The sequence below is a fragment of the Oncorhynchus keta genome, chromosome 6 (assembly GCF_023373465.1).
Source record: "Oncorhynchus keta strain PuntledgeMale-10-30-2019 chromosome 6, Oket_V2, whole genome shotgun sequence".
Taxonomy (NCBI): Eukaryota; Metazoa; Chordata; class Actinopteri; order Salmoniformes; family Salmonidae; genus Oncorhynchus; species Oncorhynchus keta.
Genome location: NC_068426.1, coordinates 37,178,190 through 37,194,733, shown reverse-complemented (window position 1 = coordinate 37,194,733; position 16,544 = coordinate 37,178,190). Strand labels below are relative to the sequence as shown.

General features: G+C 47.5%; 1 protein-coding gene across 1 annotated transcript; it reads left to right on the top strand.

Annotated features, from left to right (window-relative positions):
* The first annotated feature begins 2,415 nt into the window (after nucleotides 1-2,415).
* LOC118385699 (ankyrin repeat domain-containing protein 34B-like) lies at nucleotides 2,416-16,325 on the top strand. Its single transcript, XM_035772910.2, has 2 exons — nucleotides 2,416-2,649; nucleotides 12,999-16,325. The coding sequence occupies exon 2, from the start codon at nucleotides 13,077-13,079 to the stop codon at nucleotides 14,793-14,795; it is 1,719 nt and encodes a 572-aa protein (XP_035628803.1). The 5' UTR covers nucleotides 2,416-2,649; nucleotides 12,999-13,076; the 3' UTR covers nucleotides 14,796-16,325.
* The last annotated feature ends 219 nt before the right edge of the window (nucleotides 16,326-16,544 follow it).

Here is a 16,544-nt window from a genome sequence, read left to right as displayed (position 1 = left end):
ATAGCCACAGAGGAACAGTTTCCACTGCATCATAGCCACAGAGGAACAGTTTCCACTGCATCATAGCCACAGAGGAACAGTTTCCACTGCATCATAGCCACAGAGGAACAGTTTCCACTGCATCATAGCCACAGAGGAACAGTTTCCACTGCATCATAGCCACAGAGGAACAGTTTCCACTGCATCATAGCCACAGAGGAACAGTTTCCACTGCATCATAGCCACAGAGGAACAGTTTCCACTGCATCATAGCCACAGAGGAACAGTTTCCACTGCATCATAGCCACAGAGGAACAGTTTCCACTGCATCATAGCCACAGAGGAACAGTTTCAGAGGAACAGTTTCTCTGCATCATAGCCACAGAGGAACAGTTTCCACTGCATCTGCATCATAGCCACAGAGGAACAGTTTCCACTGCATCATAGCCACAGAGGAACAGTTTCCACAGCATCATAGCCACAGAGGAACAGTTTCCACTGCATCATAGCCACAGAGGAACAGTTTCCACTGCATCATAGCCACAGAGGAACAGTTTCCACTGCATCATAGCCACAGAGGAACAGTTTCCTCTGCATCATAGCCACAGAGGAACAGTTTCCACTGCATCATAGCCACAGAGGAACAGTTTCCACTGCATCATAGCCACAGAGGAACAGTTTCCACTGCATCATAGCCACAGAGGAACAGTTTCCACTGCATCATAGCCACAGAGGAACAGTTTCCACTGCATCATAGCCACAGAGGAACAGTTTCCTCTGCATCATAGCCACAGAGGAACAGTTTCCTCTGCATCATAGCCACAGAGGAACAGTTTCCACTGCATCATAGCCACAGAGGAACAGTTTCCACTGCATCATAGCCACAGAGGAACAGTTTCCACTGCATCATAGCCACAGAGGAACAGTTTCCTCTGCATCATAGCCACAGAGGAACAGTTTCCACTGCATCATAGCCACAGAGGAACAGTTTCCACTGCATCATAGCCACAGAGGAACAGTTTCCTCTGCATCATAGCCACAGAGGAACAGTTTCCACTGCATCATAGCCACAGAGGAACAGTTTCCACTGCATCATAGCCACGGAGGAACAGTTTCCTCTGCATCATAGCCGTGGGGCCAACAAAGGACTGATCTTAGTCATGCACAGCACAGAGCACTGCCTGCCTGTCTGTCTCTTCATCCATATAGCACTATGCCAGTGAAGACTTGCTTGATATTGTCATGAGATCTCCTTGAAAACCCCTAATTATTCACGATGACCTACCCACACGTGTCCAGGAAACCTTGAGGATCTATTACCAAAGGTAACCTACACATGCATGAGCAAACACACACTACGGGCTCGAGTGTGTCTGGTAGAAGTCAAATATCAGTGAATACAACCTGCGAACACAATCTCCTTGCAGACTGTTGTCATGGAAACATTGATGAAATGCACAAACAAATGTCTTTTAGCCTGTATATTTCACCCCTCTACTGCCAATTCACCTCTCCAAGGGCCCTGCTTAATTCTAGGGCTGTAAATTTAATTTTGTATTTTTTATTTTACCTTTATTTAACCAGGCAAGTCAGTTAAGAACACATTCTTATTTTCAATGACGGCCTGGGAACAGTGGGTTAACTGCCTGTTCAGGGGCAGAACGACAGATTTGTACCTTGTCAGCTCGGGGGTTTGAACTCGCAACCTTCCGGTTACTAGTCCAACGCTCTAGCCACTAGGCTACGCTGCCTAGTGGCTAGAGAGTAGTTTGGCCATTCTGCTTTCAATAAAAAAAAACGTGATGATGCTCTCTCAGGTGACAGTATGTCAATCACAGGAGGTTGGTGGCATCTTAATTGGGGAGGACGGGTTCGTGGTAACGGCTGGAACGGCATCGGTGAAATGGTATCAGATACAGTACACCAAACACATGGTTTCCATGGTTTCCAGGTGTTTGGTGCCATTCCATCTGCGCCACTCCGTCCACTACTATGAGCCGCCCTCCCCTCAGCAGCCTCCACTGACATCCATGCATAACAGACACGTTTAATGAGATGGACTTACAGGGCAGAAGTGAAGTGCCCCTCTGTAGGTCTCTCTCCTGGTGAGTGCAGCTGTTTAATGCAGACCTCCAAAGGACAAGTCGGGATAACGCTGTAATGTTGGTAGTGCAATAGAGCGTGGACAGAATACATTTTATATGAGTCTGAATTGATCGTCGTTTATCTACAGCTGGTACGTAGATGCCACAATTATTACCCCCTCTTTTTTTCATTCTTCCGCTATTTCTCATCTCCTCCCTTACCTCATCACATCAATCTCTCTCTTTCTCTTTCACCCTCTCTCTCCCCTTCTCTCTGTTCTCCTGAGCAGCTCGCAGGCAAGCGATTGATTGCTTCCCAGACCTGACTAACGTCACAGCTGTTTCTCTCTCTCTCTCTCACTCACTCACTCAATCACTCAATCACTCACTCAGTCACTTACACACACTCGCACAAAGAAAGAAAGAGGCACACACACACATCCTCCTAACTATCTTCTCACGCATTTCCAGGTACACAGTCATACACACAGCACTGTCCTCCTCTCACAAACTGGATAGTTCCTGCAAGATTTCCACAGTGTGCACGAAGTGTCAAGGAGCGCTGCTGCCTGCTGCCGGTAGACTGGTAAGTAACAATAACTTGTCACGAGCACAATGTTACTGTTCCGAATAATTCAGGCAATTGTTTTTGAGTGTCACACAATAATTAGAATCTCGATGACGACTTGAGATGAACATATCCAGCTTCCCATTGAGTTGCCCTTGTGTTGTACATCTCGTTTTGTCCTTGGATAACCACGGCAACTGCATAACGTGTAAAACAACTACCGCTGTATGGTAGTGACCACCATCCACTGGTGGAGAATGGAGTGAAACCCTGGGTGCTGATCTGCATGTTGTTGCCAATTGAATTGTTGTGTTGCGCCAATCATGACAACTACAAGGCAGTAGGCTATAGCAGAAAAGACTAGCAACCAGGCTAGTGAGCGATTCTCTCAGTGGCTCTGAATGCTATGCCTTTTGAGTTTGGTTAGGGAGAACAGCATGAGTGGGCTCTAGGGCCCTCTTTACCACACTCACACACACACAGACACACACACACACACACACACGTACACACACAAACTGTTTGGTGCGTTCTTCTAACATTAGAGCTGGCCTCTTCACTCTGGAGTGGATCTTCCCACTGAATCCCCTACGGAGGGGTGGAGCGTGACATTACTCTGCTGACAGGGCAGGTAGTCACACACACACATACACACGGATGAGTGGAAGACACTCACACACACACACACACACACACACACACACACACACACACACACACACACACACACACGGATGAGTGGAAGACACTCACAGGCTTGCAAGCACACACACACACAGGCCAACAGGGCTGGGGTCCATTTGAATTGAAGTCCAATTTTGGAAGTCAACTTAAATAACCGTTGAAAGTAAATAAAAAAACAGCATCTATTTTCAATGACTTCTCAATAAACTGAGGAGTAGAAGAAATGTATTTCAAAAGTCTCAACATTTTAGAATATTTCATAAAAATCACTTCCTGAATTGACTGCCTTCAATTCAAACTGACCCCAACCCTGCAGGCCAAGGAGTCCCCAGAACAGTCACGGAGCTGCACAACTCCATGGAAACCGGAGCACTGCTAATCACACGCAACATGTGTTATAAAAACACATACAGTGTGCTGAACAGCATGTTCTAATGAAACATATTGCTATTCAACTCCAATAAGAACATAGTGCGCCGGACAATGTGGTAAAACAACGCTGTGTCTGATTTGAACACCCACACACACTATTTGCTAATATCATGAACAACAGATGAAAGTCATCAGCAGCCATCACCCATCTCAGAGGAGAAATAGAACTTCATTATGTCAATACTTAACTGCATATATTTCGGCAACGACTTCAACTTGCCTTTGGAAAATAGTGACAATAGCCTTTACATCTTTGTAAAATGATCATTTGACTTTTTTTTGTGTTTTCCCTGTTTAATGTTCAAGAATATAATGACAGAAATTAATTCGTTTTCAGGAGGAAGCATCACATAATAAGACAGGGGAAGTTAGATATGTTTTTTCTAGGCCATGAGACATCAGTTCTGCTGGATAGCTTTGCATACAGGGCCTTCGGGAAGTATTCATACCCCTTGACTTTTTCTACATTTTGTTACGTTACAGCCTTATTCTAAAACTGATTAAATTACAATCTACACACAATACCTTAAAATGACAAATCAGAAACAACTTTTTAGAAATGGTTGCTAATTTATAAAAATCTAAAAAATGAAATATCACATTTACATAACTATTCAGACTCTTTACTCAGTTCTTTGTTGAAGCACCTTTGGCAGCGATTACGGCATCAAGGCCTGATCGCCGACAACAATGAGACCTATAGGGAGGAGGTCAGAGAACTGTCAGTGTGGTGCCAGAACAACAACCTCTCCCTCAATGTGAGCAAGACAAAGGAGCTGATGGTGGACTACAGGAAAAGGCGGGCCGTAACAGGCCCCCATTAACATCGACTGGGGGCTGTAGTGGAGCGGGTCGAGAGTTTCAAGTTCCTTGGTGTCCACATCTCCAATGAACTATCATGGTCCAAACACACCAAGACAGTCGTGAAGAGGGCACAACAAAACCTTTTCCCCATCAGGAGACTGAAAAGATTTGGCATGGGTCTCCGGATCCTCAAGAAGTTCTACAGCTGCACCATTGAGAGCATCCTGACCGGTTGCATCACCACCTGGTATGGCAACTGAGGGTAGTGCGTACTGCCCAGTACATCACTGGGGCCAAGCTTCCTGCCACCCAGGACCTATATAATACAAAGTGACAAAGTTTGATTTAAAGGGTATGACGCTACAAGTTTGGCACACCTGTATTTGGGGAGTCTCCCAGAGATGTTCAATCAGGTTCAAGTCCGGGCTCTGGCTGGGCCACTCAAGGACATTCAGAGAATTTTCCCAAAACCACTCCTGCGTTGTCTTGGCTGTGTGCTTAGGGTCGTTGTCCTGTTGGAAGGTGAACCTTTGTCCCAGTCTGGAGCAGGTTTTCATCAAGGATCTTTCTGTACTTTACTTCGTTCATCTTTCCCTTGATCCTGTCTAGTCTCCCAGTTCCTGCCGCTGAAAAACAACCCCACAGAATGATGCTGCCACCACCATGCTTCACCTTAGGGATGGTGCCAGTTGTCCTGCAGACACGATGCTTGGCATTCTGACCAAAGAGTTCAAACCTTCTCCCCCGATTACTCAGTTTGGCCGGGCGGCCAGCTCTAGGAAGAGTCTTGGTGGTTCCAAAATTCTTCTTGACCTTCAATGCTGCAGACATTTTTTGGTACCCTTCCCCAGATCTGTGCCTCGACACTATCCTGCTACTATCCTGATATGCACTGTCAATTGTGGGACCTTATATAGACAGGTGTGTGCCTTTCTAATCAATTAAATTTACCACAGGTGGACTCCAAGTTATAGAAACATCTCCAGGATGATCAAACACACCGACCAGCTGGCCGGTGTGTTTACGGACATATTCAATCAATCCCTATACCAGTCTCCTGTTCCCACATGCTTCAAGAGGGCCACCATTGTTCCTGTTCCCAAGAAAGCTAAGGTAACTGAGCTAAACGACTACCGCCCCGTAGCACTCACTTCCGTCATCATGAAGTGCTTTGAGAGACTAGTCAAGGACCATATCACCTCCACCCTACCTGACACCCTAGACCCACTCCAATTTGCTTACCGCCCAAATAGGTCCACAGACGATGCAATCTCAACCACACTGCACACTGCCCTAACCCATCTGGACAAGAGGAATACCTATGTGAGAATGCTGTTCATCGACTACAGCTCGGCATTCAACACCATAGTACCCTCCAAGCTCGTCATCAAGCTCGAGACCCTGGGTCTCGACCCCGCCCTGTGCAACTGGGTACTGGACTTCCTGACGGGCCGCCCCCAGGTGGTGAGGGTAGGTAACAACATCTCCTCCCCTCTGATCCTCAACACTGGGGCCCCACAAGGGTGCGTTCTGAGCCCTCTCCTGTACTCCCTGTTCACCCACGACTGCGTGGCCACGCACGCCCAACTCAATCATCAAGTTTGCGGACGACACAACAGTGGTAGGCTTGATTACCAACAACGACGAGACGGCCTACAGGGAGGAGGTGAGGGCCCTCTGTGGTGTCAGGAAAATAACCTCACACTCAACGTCAACAAAACTAAGGAGATGATTGTGGACTTCAGGAAACAGCAGAGGGAACACCCCCCTATCCACATCGATGGAACAGTAGTGGAGAGGGTAGCAAGTTTTAAGTTCCTCGGCATACACATCACAGACAAACTGAATTGGTCCACTCACACAGACAGCATCGTGAAGAAGGCGCAGGTGCCCTCCAGGACACCTACACCACCCGATGTTACAGAAAGGCCATAAAGATCATCAAGGACATCAACCACCCGAGCCACTGCCTGTTCACCCCGCTATCATCCAGAAGGCGAGGTCAGTACAGGTGCATCAAAGCTGGGACCAAGAGACTGAAAAACAGCTTCTATCTCAAGGCCATCAGACTGTTAAACAGCCACCACTAACATTGAGTGGCCGCTGCCAACACACTGACACTGACTCAACTCCAGCCACTTTAATAATGGGAATTGATGGGAATGATGTAAATATACCACTAGCCACTTTAAACAATGCTACCTTATATAATGTTACTTACCCTACATTATTCATCTCATATGCATACGTATATACTGTATACTGTATATCATCGACTACATCCTTATGTAATACATGTATCACTAGCCACTTTAACTATGCCACTTTGTTTACATACTCATCTTTTTTAAAAACCTGGATAACACTCGCCAGCCCAGCTTCCTGCCCATCCACCGCTGCCCCCTGGACACTGATCTCTTGGCTACATAGCTGACGACGCTGGACTGTCCATTAATCACGGTACCCCATTCTGCTTGTTTGTTTATCTGTCGGCCCAGTTGCCTAGTCAACGCCATTTTACCTGCTGTTTGTTGTGCTAGCTGATTAGCCTCGCCTACTGTTTTTAGCTAGCTTTCCCAATTCAACACCTGTGATTACTGTATGCCTCGCTGTATGTCTCTCCCAAATGTCAATATGCCTTGTATACTGTTGTTCAGGTTAGTTATCATTGTTTTAGTTCACAATGGAGCCCCTAGATCCACTCTGCATACCCCTGTTACCTCCTTTGTCCCACCCCCACACATGCGGTGACCTCACCCATTACAACCAGCATGTCCAGAGATACAACCTCTCTCATCATCACCCAGTGCCTGGACTTACCTCCGCTGTACCCGCACCCCACCATACCCTGTCTGCGCATTATGCCCTGAATATATTCTACCATGCCCAGAAACCTGCTCCTCTTATCCTCTGCCCCCAACGCTCTAGGCGACCAGTTTTGATAGCCTTTAGCCGCACCCTCATACTACTCCTTCTCTGTTCCACGGGTGATGTGGAGGTAAACCCAGGCCCTGCATGTCCCCAGGTACCCTCATTTGTTGACTTCTGTGATCGAAAAAGTCTTGGTTTTATGCATGTCAACATCAGAAGCCTCCTCCCTAAGCTTGTTTTACTCACTGCTTTAGCACACTCTGATAACCCTGATGTCCTTGCCGTGTCTGAATCCTGGCTCAGGAAGGCCACCAAAAATTCAGAGATTTCCATACCCAACTATAACATCTTCCGTCAAGATAGAACTGCCAAAGGGGCGGAGTCGCAGTCTACTGCAGAGATAGCCTGCAAAGTAATGTCATACTTTCCAGGTCCATACCCAAACAGTTTGAACTACTAATTTTGAAAATTACTCTCTCCAGAAACAAGTCTCTCACTGTTGCCGCCTGCTACCGACCCCGTCAGCTCCCAGCTGTGCCCTGGACACCATTTGTGAATTGATCGCCCCCATCTAGCTTCAGAGTTTGTTCTGTTAGGTGACCTAAACTGGGATATGCTTAACAACCCGGCAGTCCTACAATCTAAGCTAGATGCCCTCAATCTCACTCAAATCATCAAGGAACCCACCAGGTACAACCCTAACTCTGTAAACAAGGGCACCCTCATAGACGTCATCCTGACCAACTGGCCCTCCAAATATACCTCCGCTGTCTTCAAAAGGATCTCAGCGATCACTGCCTCATCGCCTGTATCCGCCACGGAGCCGCAGTCAAACGACCACCCCTCATCACTGTCAAACGCTCCCTAAAACACTTCTGTGAGCAGGCCTTTCTAATCGACCTGGCCCGTGTATCCTGGAAGGACATTGACCTCATCCCGTCAGTTGAGGATACCTGGTCATTCTTTAAAAGTAACTTCCTCACCATTTTAGATAAGCATGCTCCGTTCAAAAAATGCAGAACCAAGAACAGATACAGCCCTTGGTTCACTCCAGACCTGACTGCCCTCGACCAGCACAAAAACATCCTGTGGCGGACTGCAATAGCATCGAATAGCCCCGTGATATGCAACTGTTCAGGGAAGTCAGGAACCAATACACGCAGTCAGTCAGGAAAGCTAAGGCCAGCTTCTTCAGGCAGAAGTTTGCATCCTGTAGCTCCAACTCCAAAAGTTCTGGGACACTGTGAAGTCCATGGAGAACAAGAGCACCTCCTCCCAGCTGCCCACTGCACTGAGGCTAGGAAACACGGTCTCCACCGATAAATCCATGATTATCGAAAACTTCAATAAGCACTTCTCAACGGCTGGCCATGCCTTCCGCCTGGCTACTCCAACCTCGGCCAACAGCTCCGCTCCCCGTAGTTCCTCACCCAAGCCTCTCTCAGGTTCTCCTTTACCCAAATCCAGATAGCAGATGTTCTGAAAGAGCTGCAAAACCTGGACCCGTACAAATCAGCTGGGCTTGACAATCTGGACCCGCTATTTCTGAAACTATCTGCCGCCATTGTCGCAACCCCTATTACCAGCCTGTTCAACCTCTCTTTCATATCGTCTGAGATCCCCAAGGATTGGAAAGCTGCCGCAGTCATCCCCCTCTTCAAAGGGGGAGACACCCTGGACCCAAACTGCTATAGACCTATATCCATCCTGCCCTGCCTATCTAAGGTCTTCGAAAGCCAAGTCAACAAACAGGTCACTGACCATCTCGAATCCACCGTACCTTCTCCGCTGTGCAATCTGGTTTCCAGCCGGTCACGGGTGCACCTCAGCCACACTCAAGGTACTAAATGATATCATAACCGCCATCGATAAAAGACAGTACTGTGCAGCCGTCTTCATCGAAAGGCTTTCGACTCTGTCAATCACCAAATTCTTATCGGCAGACTCAACAGCCTCGGTTTTTCGGATGACTGCCTTGCCTGGTTCACCAATTACTTTGCAGACAGAGTTCAGTGTGTCCAATCAGAGGGCATGCTGTCCGGTCCTCTGGCAGTCTCTATGGGGTGCCACAGGGTTCAATTCTGGACCGACTCTTTTCTCTGTATATATCAATGATGTTGCTCTTGCTGCGGGCATTCCCTGATCCACCTCTACGCAGACCCACCATTCTATATACTTCGGCCCGTCATTGGACACTGTGCTATCAAACCTCAAACGAGCTTCAATGCCATACAGCACTCCTTCCGTGGCCTCCAACTGCTCTTAAACGCGAGTAAAACCAAATGCATGCTTTTCAACCGATCGCTGCCTGCACCCGCATGCCCGACTAGCATCACCACCCCGGATGGTTCCGACCTTGAATATGTGGACATCTATAAGTACCTAGGTGTCTGGCTAGACTGCAAACTCTCCTTCCAGACTCACATCAAACATCTCCAATCAAAAATCAAATCCAGAGTCGGCTTTCTATTCCGCAACAAAGCCTCCTTCACTCACGCTGCCAAGCTTACCCTAGTAAAACTGACTATCCTACCGATCCTCGACTTCGGCGATGTCATCTACAAAATGGCTTCCAACACTCTACTCAGCAAACTGGATGCAGTCTATCACAGTGCCATCCGTTTTGTCACTAAAGCACCTTATACCACCCACCACTGCGACTTGTATGCTCTAGTCCTGGCCCTCACACATCACAGCCAGACCCACTGGCTCCAGGTCATCTACAAGTCCATGCTAGGTAAAGCTCTGCCTTATCTCAGTTCACTGGTCACGATGGCAACACCCAACGAATTGCAAAAATCGCTGAAGTTGGAGACTTTTATCTCCCTCACCAACTTCAAACATCAGCTATCCGAGCAGCTAACCGATCGCTGCAGCTGTACATAGTCTATAGGTAAATAGCTCACCCTTTTTCACCTACCTCATTCCCATACTGTTTTTATACTGTTTTTATTTATTTACTTTTCTGCTCTTTTGCACACCAATATCTCTACCTGTACATGCCCATCTGATCATTTATCACTCCAGTGTTAATCTGCAAAATTGTATTATTCGCCTACCTCCTCATGCCTTTTGCACACATTGTATATAGACTGCCCATTTTTTTCTACTGTGTTATTGACTTGCTAATTGTTTACTCCATGTGTAACTCTGTGTTGTCTGTTCACACTGCTATCTTTATCTTGGCCAGGTCGCAGTTGCAAATGAGAACTTGTTCTCAACTAGCCTACCTGGTTAAATAAAGGTGAAATAAAAAAATTTAAAAATAAAAATATGTATATACTGTACTCGATACAATCTACTGTATCTTGCCTATGCTGCTCTGTACCATCACTCATTCATATATCCTTATGTACATATTCTTTATCCCCTTACACTGTGTATAAGACAGTAGTTTAGGAATTGTTAGTTAGATTACTTATTGGTTATTACTGCATTGTCGGAACTAGAAGCATTTTGCTACACTCGCATTAACATCTGCTAACCATGTGTATGTGACAAATACATTTGATTTGATTTGATTTTTTATTTGGAATCAGGATGCACTGGAGCTCAATTTCGATACCCAATAGCAAAGGGTCTGAAAATGTCCATAAATAAGGTATTTCTGTTTCTGTATTTCTGAGGAAGGGTACCAATTCCTAAACCTGTTTTTTTTTTTTGCTTTGTCATTATAGAGTATTGTGTATAGATTGTTGAGGAAAAAAATATTTCCTCAATTTTAGAATAAGGCTGTAACAAAACAAAAAAAAGTGGAAAAAGTCAAGGGGTTTGAATACTTTCCGCAGCCACTGTACACAGAGTGTCAAAAACATGAGGAACAGCATCCTAAAAGGGGTGAGGGCACCCCTTTTTGCCCTCAGAACAGCCTAAATTTGTTGGTACACGGACTACAAGGTGCAGAAAGCGTTCCACAGGGAGGCTGGCCCACGTTGACTCCAATGCTTCCCACAGTTGTCAAGTTGGCTGGATGTCCTTTGGGTGATGGACCATTCTTGATACAGATGTGAAACTGTTAAGCTTGAAAACCCCAGTAGTGTTGCAAGTCTTCACACACTCAGACCTTGTGCCTGGCACCTACCATACCCCGTTCAAAGGCATTTAAATATTTTGTCTTGCCCATTCACCCTCTGAATGGCACACATAAACAATCCATGTCTCAAGCCTGTCTCCTCCCCTTCATCTATACAGAAACAGAAAGAGCAGGTGTTCCTAATGTTTTGTACACTGTGTGAATCACATCTCTGTGTGCCCAGAAATGAGACAAAGGTGCCTTCCCCTCCTCTCCTCTCCTGACGCCCACACACGACACTGAGCCTGAGTCTCCTCCATGCTGCTTGTCATCCATTCTCCATAGGAAATAGTGATTACCACTTCCCCTCCTCTCCTCTCCTGACGCCCACACACGACACTGAGCCTGAGTCTCCTCCATGCTGCTTGTCATCCATTCTGCATAGGAAATAGTGATTACCACTTCTCTATGGCCGGCACAGACTCATGGCCAGAGAGAGCGAGAGAGAAGTAATGACAAGAGACACACACAGACACACACATATTTTGGAATGTCAATATCATAAAACAATAACTAAATTATCCAGATCTATCCCCTCATCAACCTCTCATTCTTGCCGAACTTAATTGGTATTTTTTTACTTAAAAAAAAAAAAAACAGAATCATCTACTTATTTATTTTCAGTTCAAATGAAATGAAATGAAGGTTCTCCCACAATGCACAGTTTTCTCCCTCTAAAAAACATGTCGCACTGCCATCCTTCAGACCCTCAGAAAAGGCAAGGACGAGTAGCACAATGGCCTATAGAAACCAGCTGCCTCTGGCTGAGGCTGGAGAGGACGGGCGCAGAGCTGAATAGGCTCCCCATGAAAAGAAGCTGTCGCTTCAAAGGATCCTTTCTGTCCAGGTTGGAAGACAATTAGCCCAAGGCCTCCGCATCTTATCCATCTGGGGTTTTAAACAGTAAACTGTTCTGACATGAGCAGCTAATACATTGGGAGGTTTTGGATTGTGGTTAAAGACTTGAATGATTTGGATACATAACCAGACAAGCAATGGGCACAGATGTAATTTCGTCTAGTTTTCATTCGTTTTGGTTGAGTTGTCAACTAAATGTGAATTCAATTTGAGATCAACAAAAAATGTCATTGTATTAAAGTTAAAAGTTGGGTAAAAAAAAAAAAGACGATGACTTTTGACAAATCCAATCGGTTTTCAACGTTGATTCAACATTGATTCAACGTCATCACGTTTCATTAGTTTGTTGAGATAATGTGGAAACCATGTTGATTCAGCCAGTCTTTGCCCAGTGGGAGACCAACCGATTACATGTTGCACTCATAACACTGTCTACTTTTTTGTTTGGTAAGTATGTTTTCCAGCGCTGTTGATGTTTACATTATCTGATGCTTGTCTTCTTCCCTTTTCTCCCACCTCACTTAATGACCAATCAACCGAAAGACCTAAATCAGTTGAATCATGGCTGTTGCACCCAGAACCAAGGGTTGGTGATGTAAACTCTAATGAAACCAAACAGACCATTCCTTCTCTCTCATCTCCACAGACCACTGCTCTGTCTGAGTGTCTGAGATCCAGACCTACCTGTGCAGATTGACTCCCCCAAGCCAGAGAGCGAGAGATCATGGAGGGGGAGGAAGGTGTGACAGGGGACCCTCCCGAGCCGGGAAACCCCCTCCTCCAGGCCGTGTTCCTCTGCCGCCTGCGCCTTACACGTCTCCTTTTGGAGGGTGGAGCCTACATCAACGAGAGCGACGGGCGTGGCCAGACGGCCCTGATGGTGGCCTGTAAGACGCGGCACGCCGACCGGCAGAGCGCCAGCCGCACCCGCATGGTCCAGTACCTGCTGGAGAGCGGAGCCGACCCCAACATCCAAGACAAGGCGGGCCGCTCAGCCCTGATGCATGCCTGCCTGGAGAAGGCTGGGGCCGGGGTGGTGTCCCTGCTCCTGGCCAGTGGAGCGGACCCGGGCCTGGAGGACCATTCTGGGAGCTCAGCGCTGGTCCACTCGGTCACGGCCGGCGACAAGGAGGCTCTTAAGGTGCTGCTGGACACCTGTAAGGCCCGAGGGAAGGAAGTGATCATCATTACCACCAACACACTCCCCTGTGGGACGTCCAGGACCAAACAGTACCTCAACGTGCCCCCTCTCACCCCCCTCGACCAGGGGGGAGGGCTGCACCTGACGGCTGCTCCTCCTTGCGCCTCACCCTCTGAGATCCAGCTCCTCACCTCCCCTCAGTGCACCTCCTCTCATCCTCCTCACCAAGTCTTTAACTTTAAGGAAGACCAGTGTTCTGGGTGTGAGACAGTCAGCTCCCAGCCTGACCCCCAGTCACATGCTCCCGTTCTGGAGCAGAGCAGGGTGGAAAGGCTGATGCAGCCCCTCCAGAGGCTGAACTCAGAGCCCTGGCTGAGGATTCCTGCCTCTCTACTGGCCCTGCAACCTGTCGCTGCTCCCTCGTCCTCAGATGACCTCCCAGACATCAGCCCAGAGGAGGAACTCTCCCACATGACCAGCAGGTTGGGCTGGAACAACTACGACAACAGCGCCCCTATCTGGTACAACTGCAGTACTGACCTGGATAACAACACTTCTAATGTTATTAGCTTTAGCAAGTCTGAGGGGAGGTTGAATGAGGAAGAGGTAGGGGAAAGGGATCAGAGGGAGGAGGAAGAGGGGCTGTTGGTGCGTAAGTTGTCCTTTGCCGGCCTCTCTTCGCCACACTCTGCCTCCAACCCAAACCTCCACTCATACAGCATCGGCACAGGCCAATGTGCCCCAAACCCATCTTTCTCCACTGGTACCAGACTCCGCGGCTGCCCCCTCCCCCTTCCTATGTCCAGCCTGCGCAGCATCATCCAGAGACGCCACCTGGGTGCCGACCACTACAACTCTGACCCACAGCTGGCTGTGCCTACCGGGGGCTTCCCCGAGGAGGGCCGAACCCCGCTGGATAGCAGGAGACAGGCCACTTCCCGCTCCTCCACCCTTCTGACCTCCAGGGAATCACTGGTGGCCCCAAACCTGACCAAGAGAGCCATCTCTGGGCTGGAGCGTCAGGGCACAGGGGCCCTCCTCCTGGGCCACATCTCCCAGACCCGCCCAGGGTGCCTGCCGCCCCTGAACTCTCACCACCACACCCCCATCCCTCACATCGTTGGAGTCGCCAACCCCAGCCCGTGTGTCCTGGGCAGCTGTCCCAGCAGTAGGGCTGTCTGCCGGGAGGTAGCAGGCCTGAGGCCCCTCCTCCCCCCAGCTCCCTCCGGCCTCCCCAGAGACCTGAGGACCAGGAGGATGCTGCTGAGGAGACACTCCATACAGACAGAGCAGATCAAGTAGCTGGGAGACTTTGATGGGATGTTTGGCCACTGAGATCCAGCAGTGTCTGATAAACCAGTTTCTCGATATTGATCCTGGGGACACATGAGTGGAGCCTATATCTGCTAACTTAAAGGCATTGAAAAACACCTACAGTGCATTCGGAAAATATTCAGATCCTTTTATATTTTTCACATTTTGTTACAATACAGCCTTATTCTAAAATTATTAAATTACATTTGTCTCCCATCAATCTACACACAATACCCCACACTGACATAGCAAAAACAGGTTTTCAGAAATGTTTGCACATTTATTAAACATAAAAAACAGAAATACTTTATTTTGTTGACAGTGGATGTCAGAGCAAAACCCAAGGTCACCAAGAACCCAATGGTCACTCTAACAGAGCTCCAGAGTTCCTCTCTGGAGATGGTAGAACCTTCCAGAAGGACAACTATCTCTGCAGCACTCCACCAATCAGGCCTTTATGGTCGACTGGCCAAACGAAGCCACTCCTCAGCAAAATGCACACCACAGCCCGCTTGGAGTTTGCCAAAAGGCACCTAAAGTACTCTCAGACCATGAGAAACAAGAGTCTCTGGTCTGATGAAACCAAGATGAAACTCTTTGGCCTGAATGCCAAGCATCACGTCACGTCTGGAGGAAACCAGGCACCATTCATCATCTGGCCAATACCATTCCTACGGTGAAGCATGGTGGTGGCAGCATCATGCTGTGGGGATGTTTTTCAGCGGCAGGGACTGGGAGACTAGTTAGGATCGAGGGAAAGATAAACGGAGTGAAGTACAGGGAGAGAACCTGCTCCAGAGCACTCAGACTGGGGCGATGGTTCACCTTCCAACAGGACAATGACCCTAAGCACACAGCCAAGACAACGCAGGAGTCTATGAATGTTCTTCATTGGCCCAGCCAGAGCACAAACTCTCTCCATCTCTGGAGACCTGAAAATACCTGTGCAGCGATGCTCCCCATCCTACCTGACAGAGCTTGATAGGATCTGCAGAGAATGGGAGAAACTCCCCAAATACAGGTGTGCTAAGCTTGTAGCGTCATACCCAAGAAGACTTGACGCTGTAATTGCTGACAAAGGTGCTTCAGCAAAGTAAAGGGTCTGAATACTTACTTAAGTGAGATATTTCAGATTGTTTGCTTTGCTATTATGGGGTATTGTATGTAGATTGATGACGGGGGGCAATTATATCCATTTCAGAATAAGACTATAACATAACAAAATGTGGAAAAAGTCAAGGGGTCTGAATATTTTATGAATGCACTGTATATTAAAACATTAAACTTGACGCATGACACATGACACATGACACATCCTAGAGTGAAAACATTTCAAATACCTACCTTGTCACCATTCTACTGAGTCTTGTTAATGGGAGTAGCTGATTAATATGAGGACCTGTTTGCAGTGGGTCCCAGGACTGATTTGAGGAATCCTGTGCTAAACCAACCTGCCAGGGAGAGACTGTAGCAATGTCCAGCCTTGTGCGTAGATTCCAGTCGACTGTCACCGTGGTTCTATAAGTACCATTATGTTTACATGTAATGTATGTTGCAAATGATGAATTAAAGACCGTTTTAAAAACAAATGATGTAATGATAGATGGTGAAATATTATGACCAATCACGGAGCCCCGTTTATTTATTTCTGGTCCTGGTGAGAGAAAAAAGAACTGTCGGGAGGTTCTCTTCTGCACTGTTCAACCAATCCAGTAAATGTGGAGGAGGAGTTAAGGT

What these genes read in the sequence shown, in the direction of transcription:
- LOC118385699 (XM_035772910.2), top strand. Translation starts at nt 13,077, where the DNA reads ATGGAGGGGGAGGAAGGTGTGACAGGGGACCCTCCCGAGCCGGGAAAC.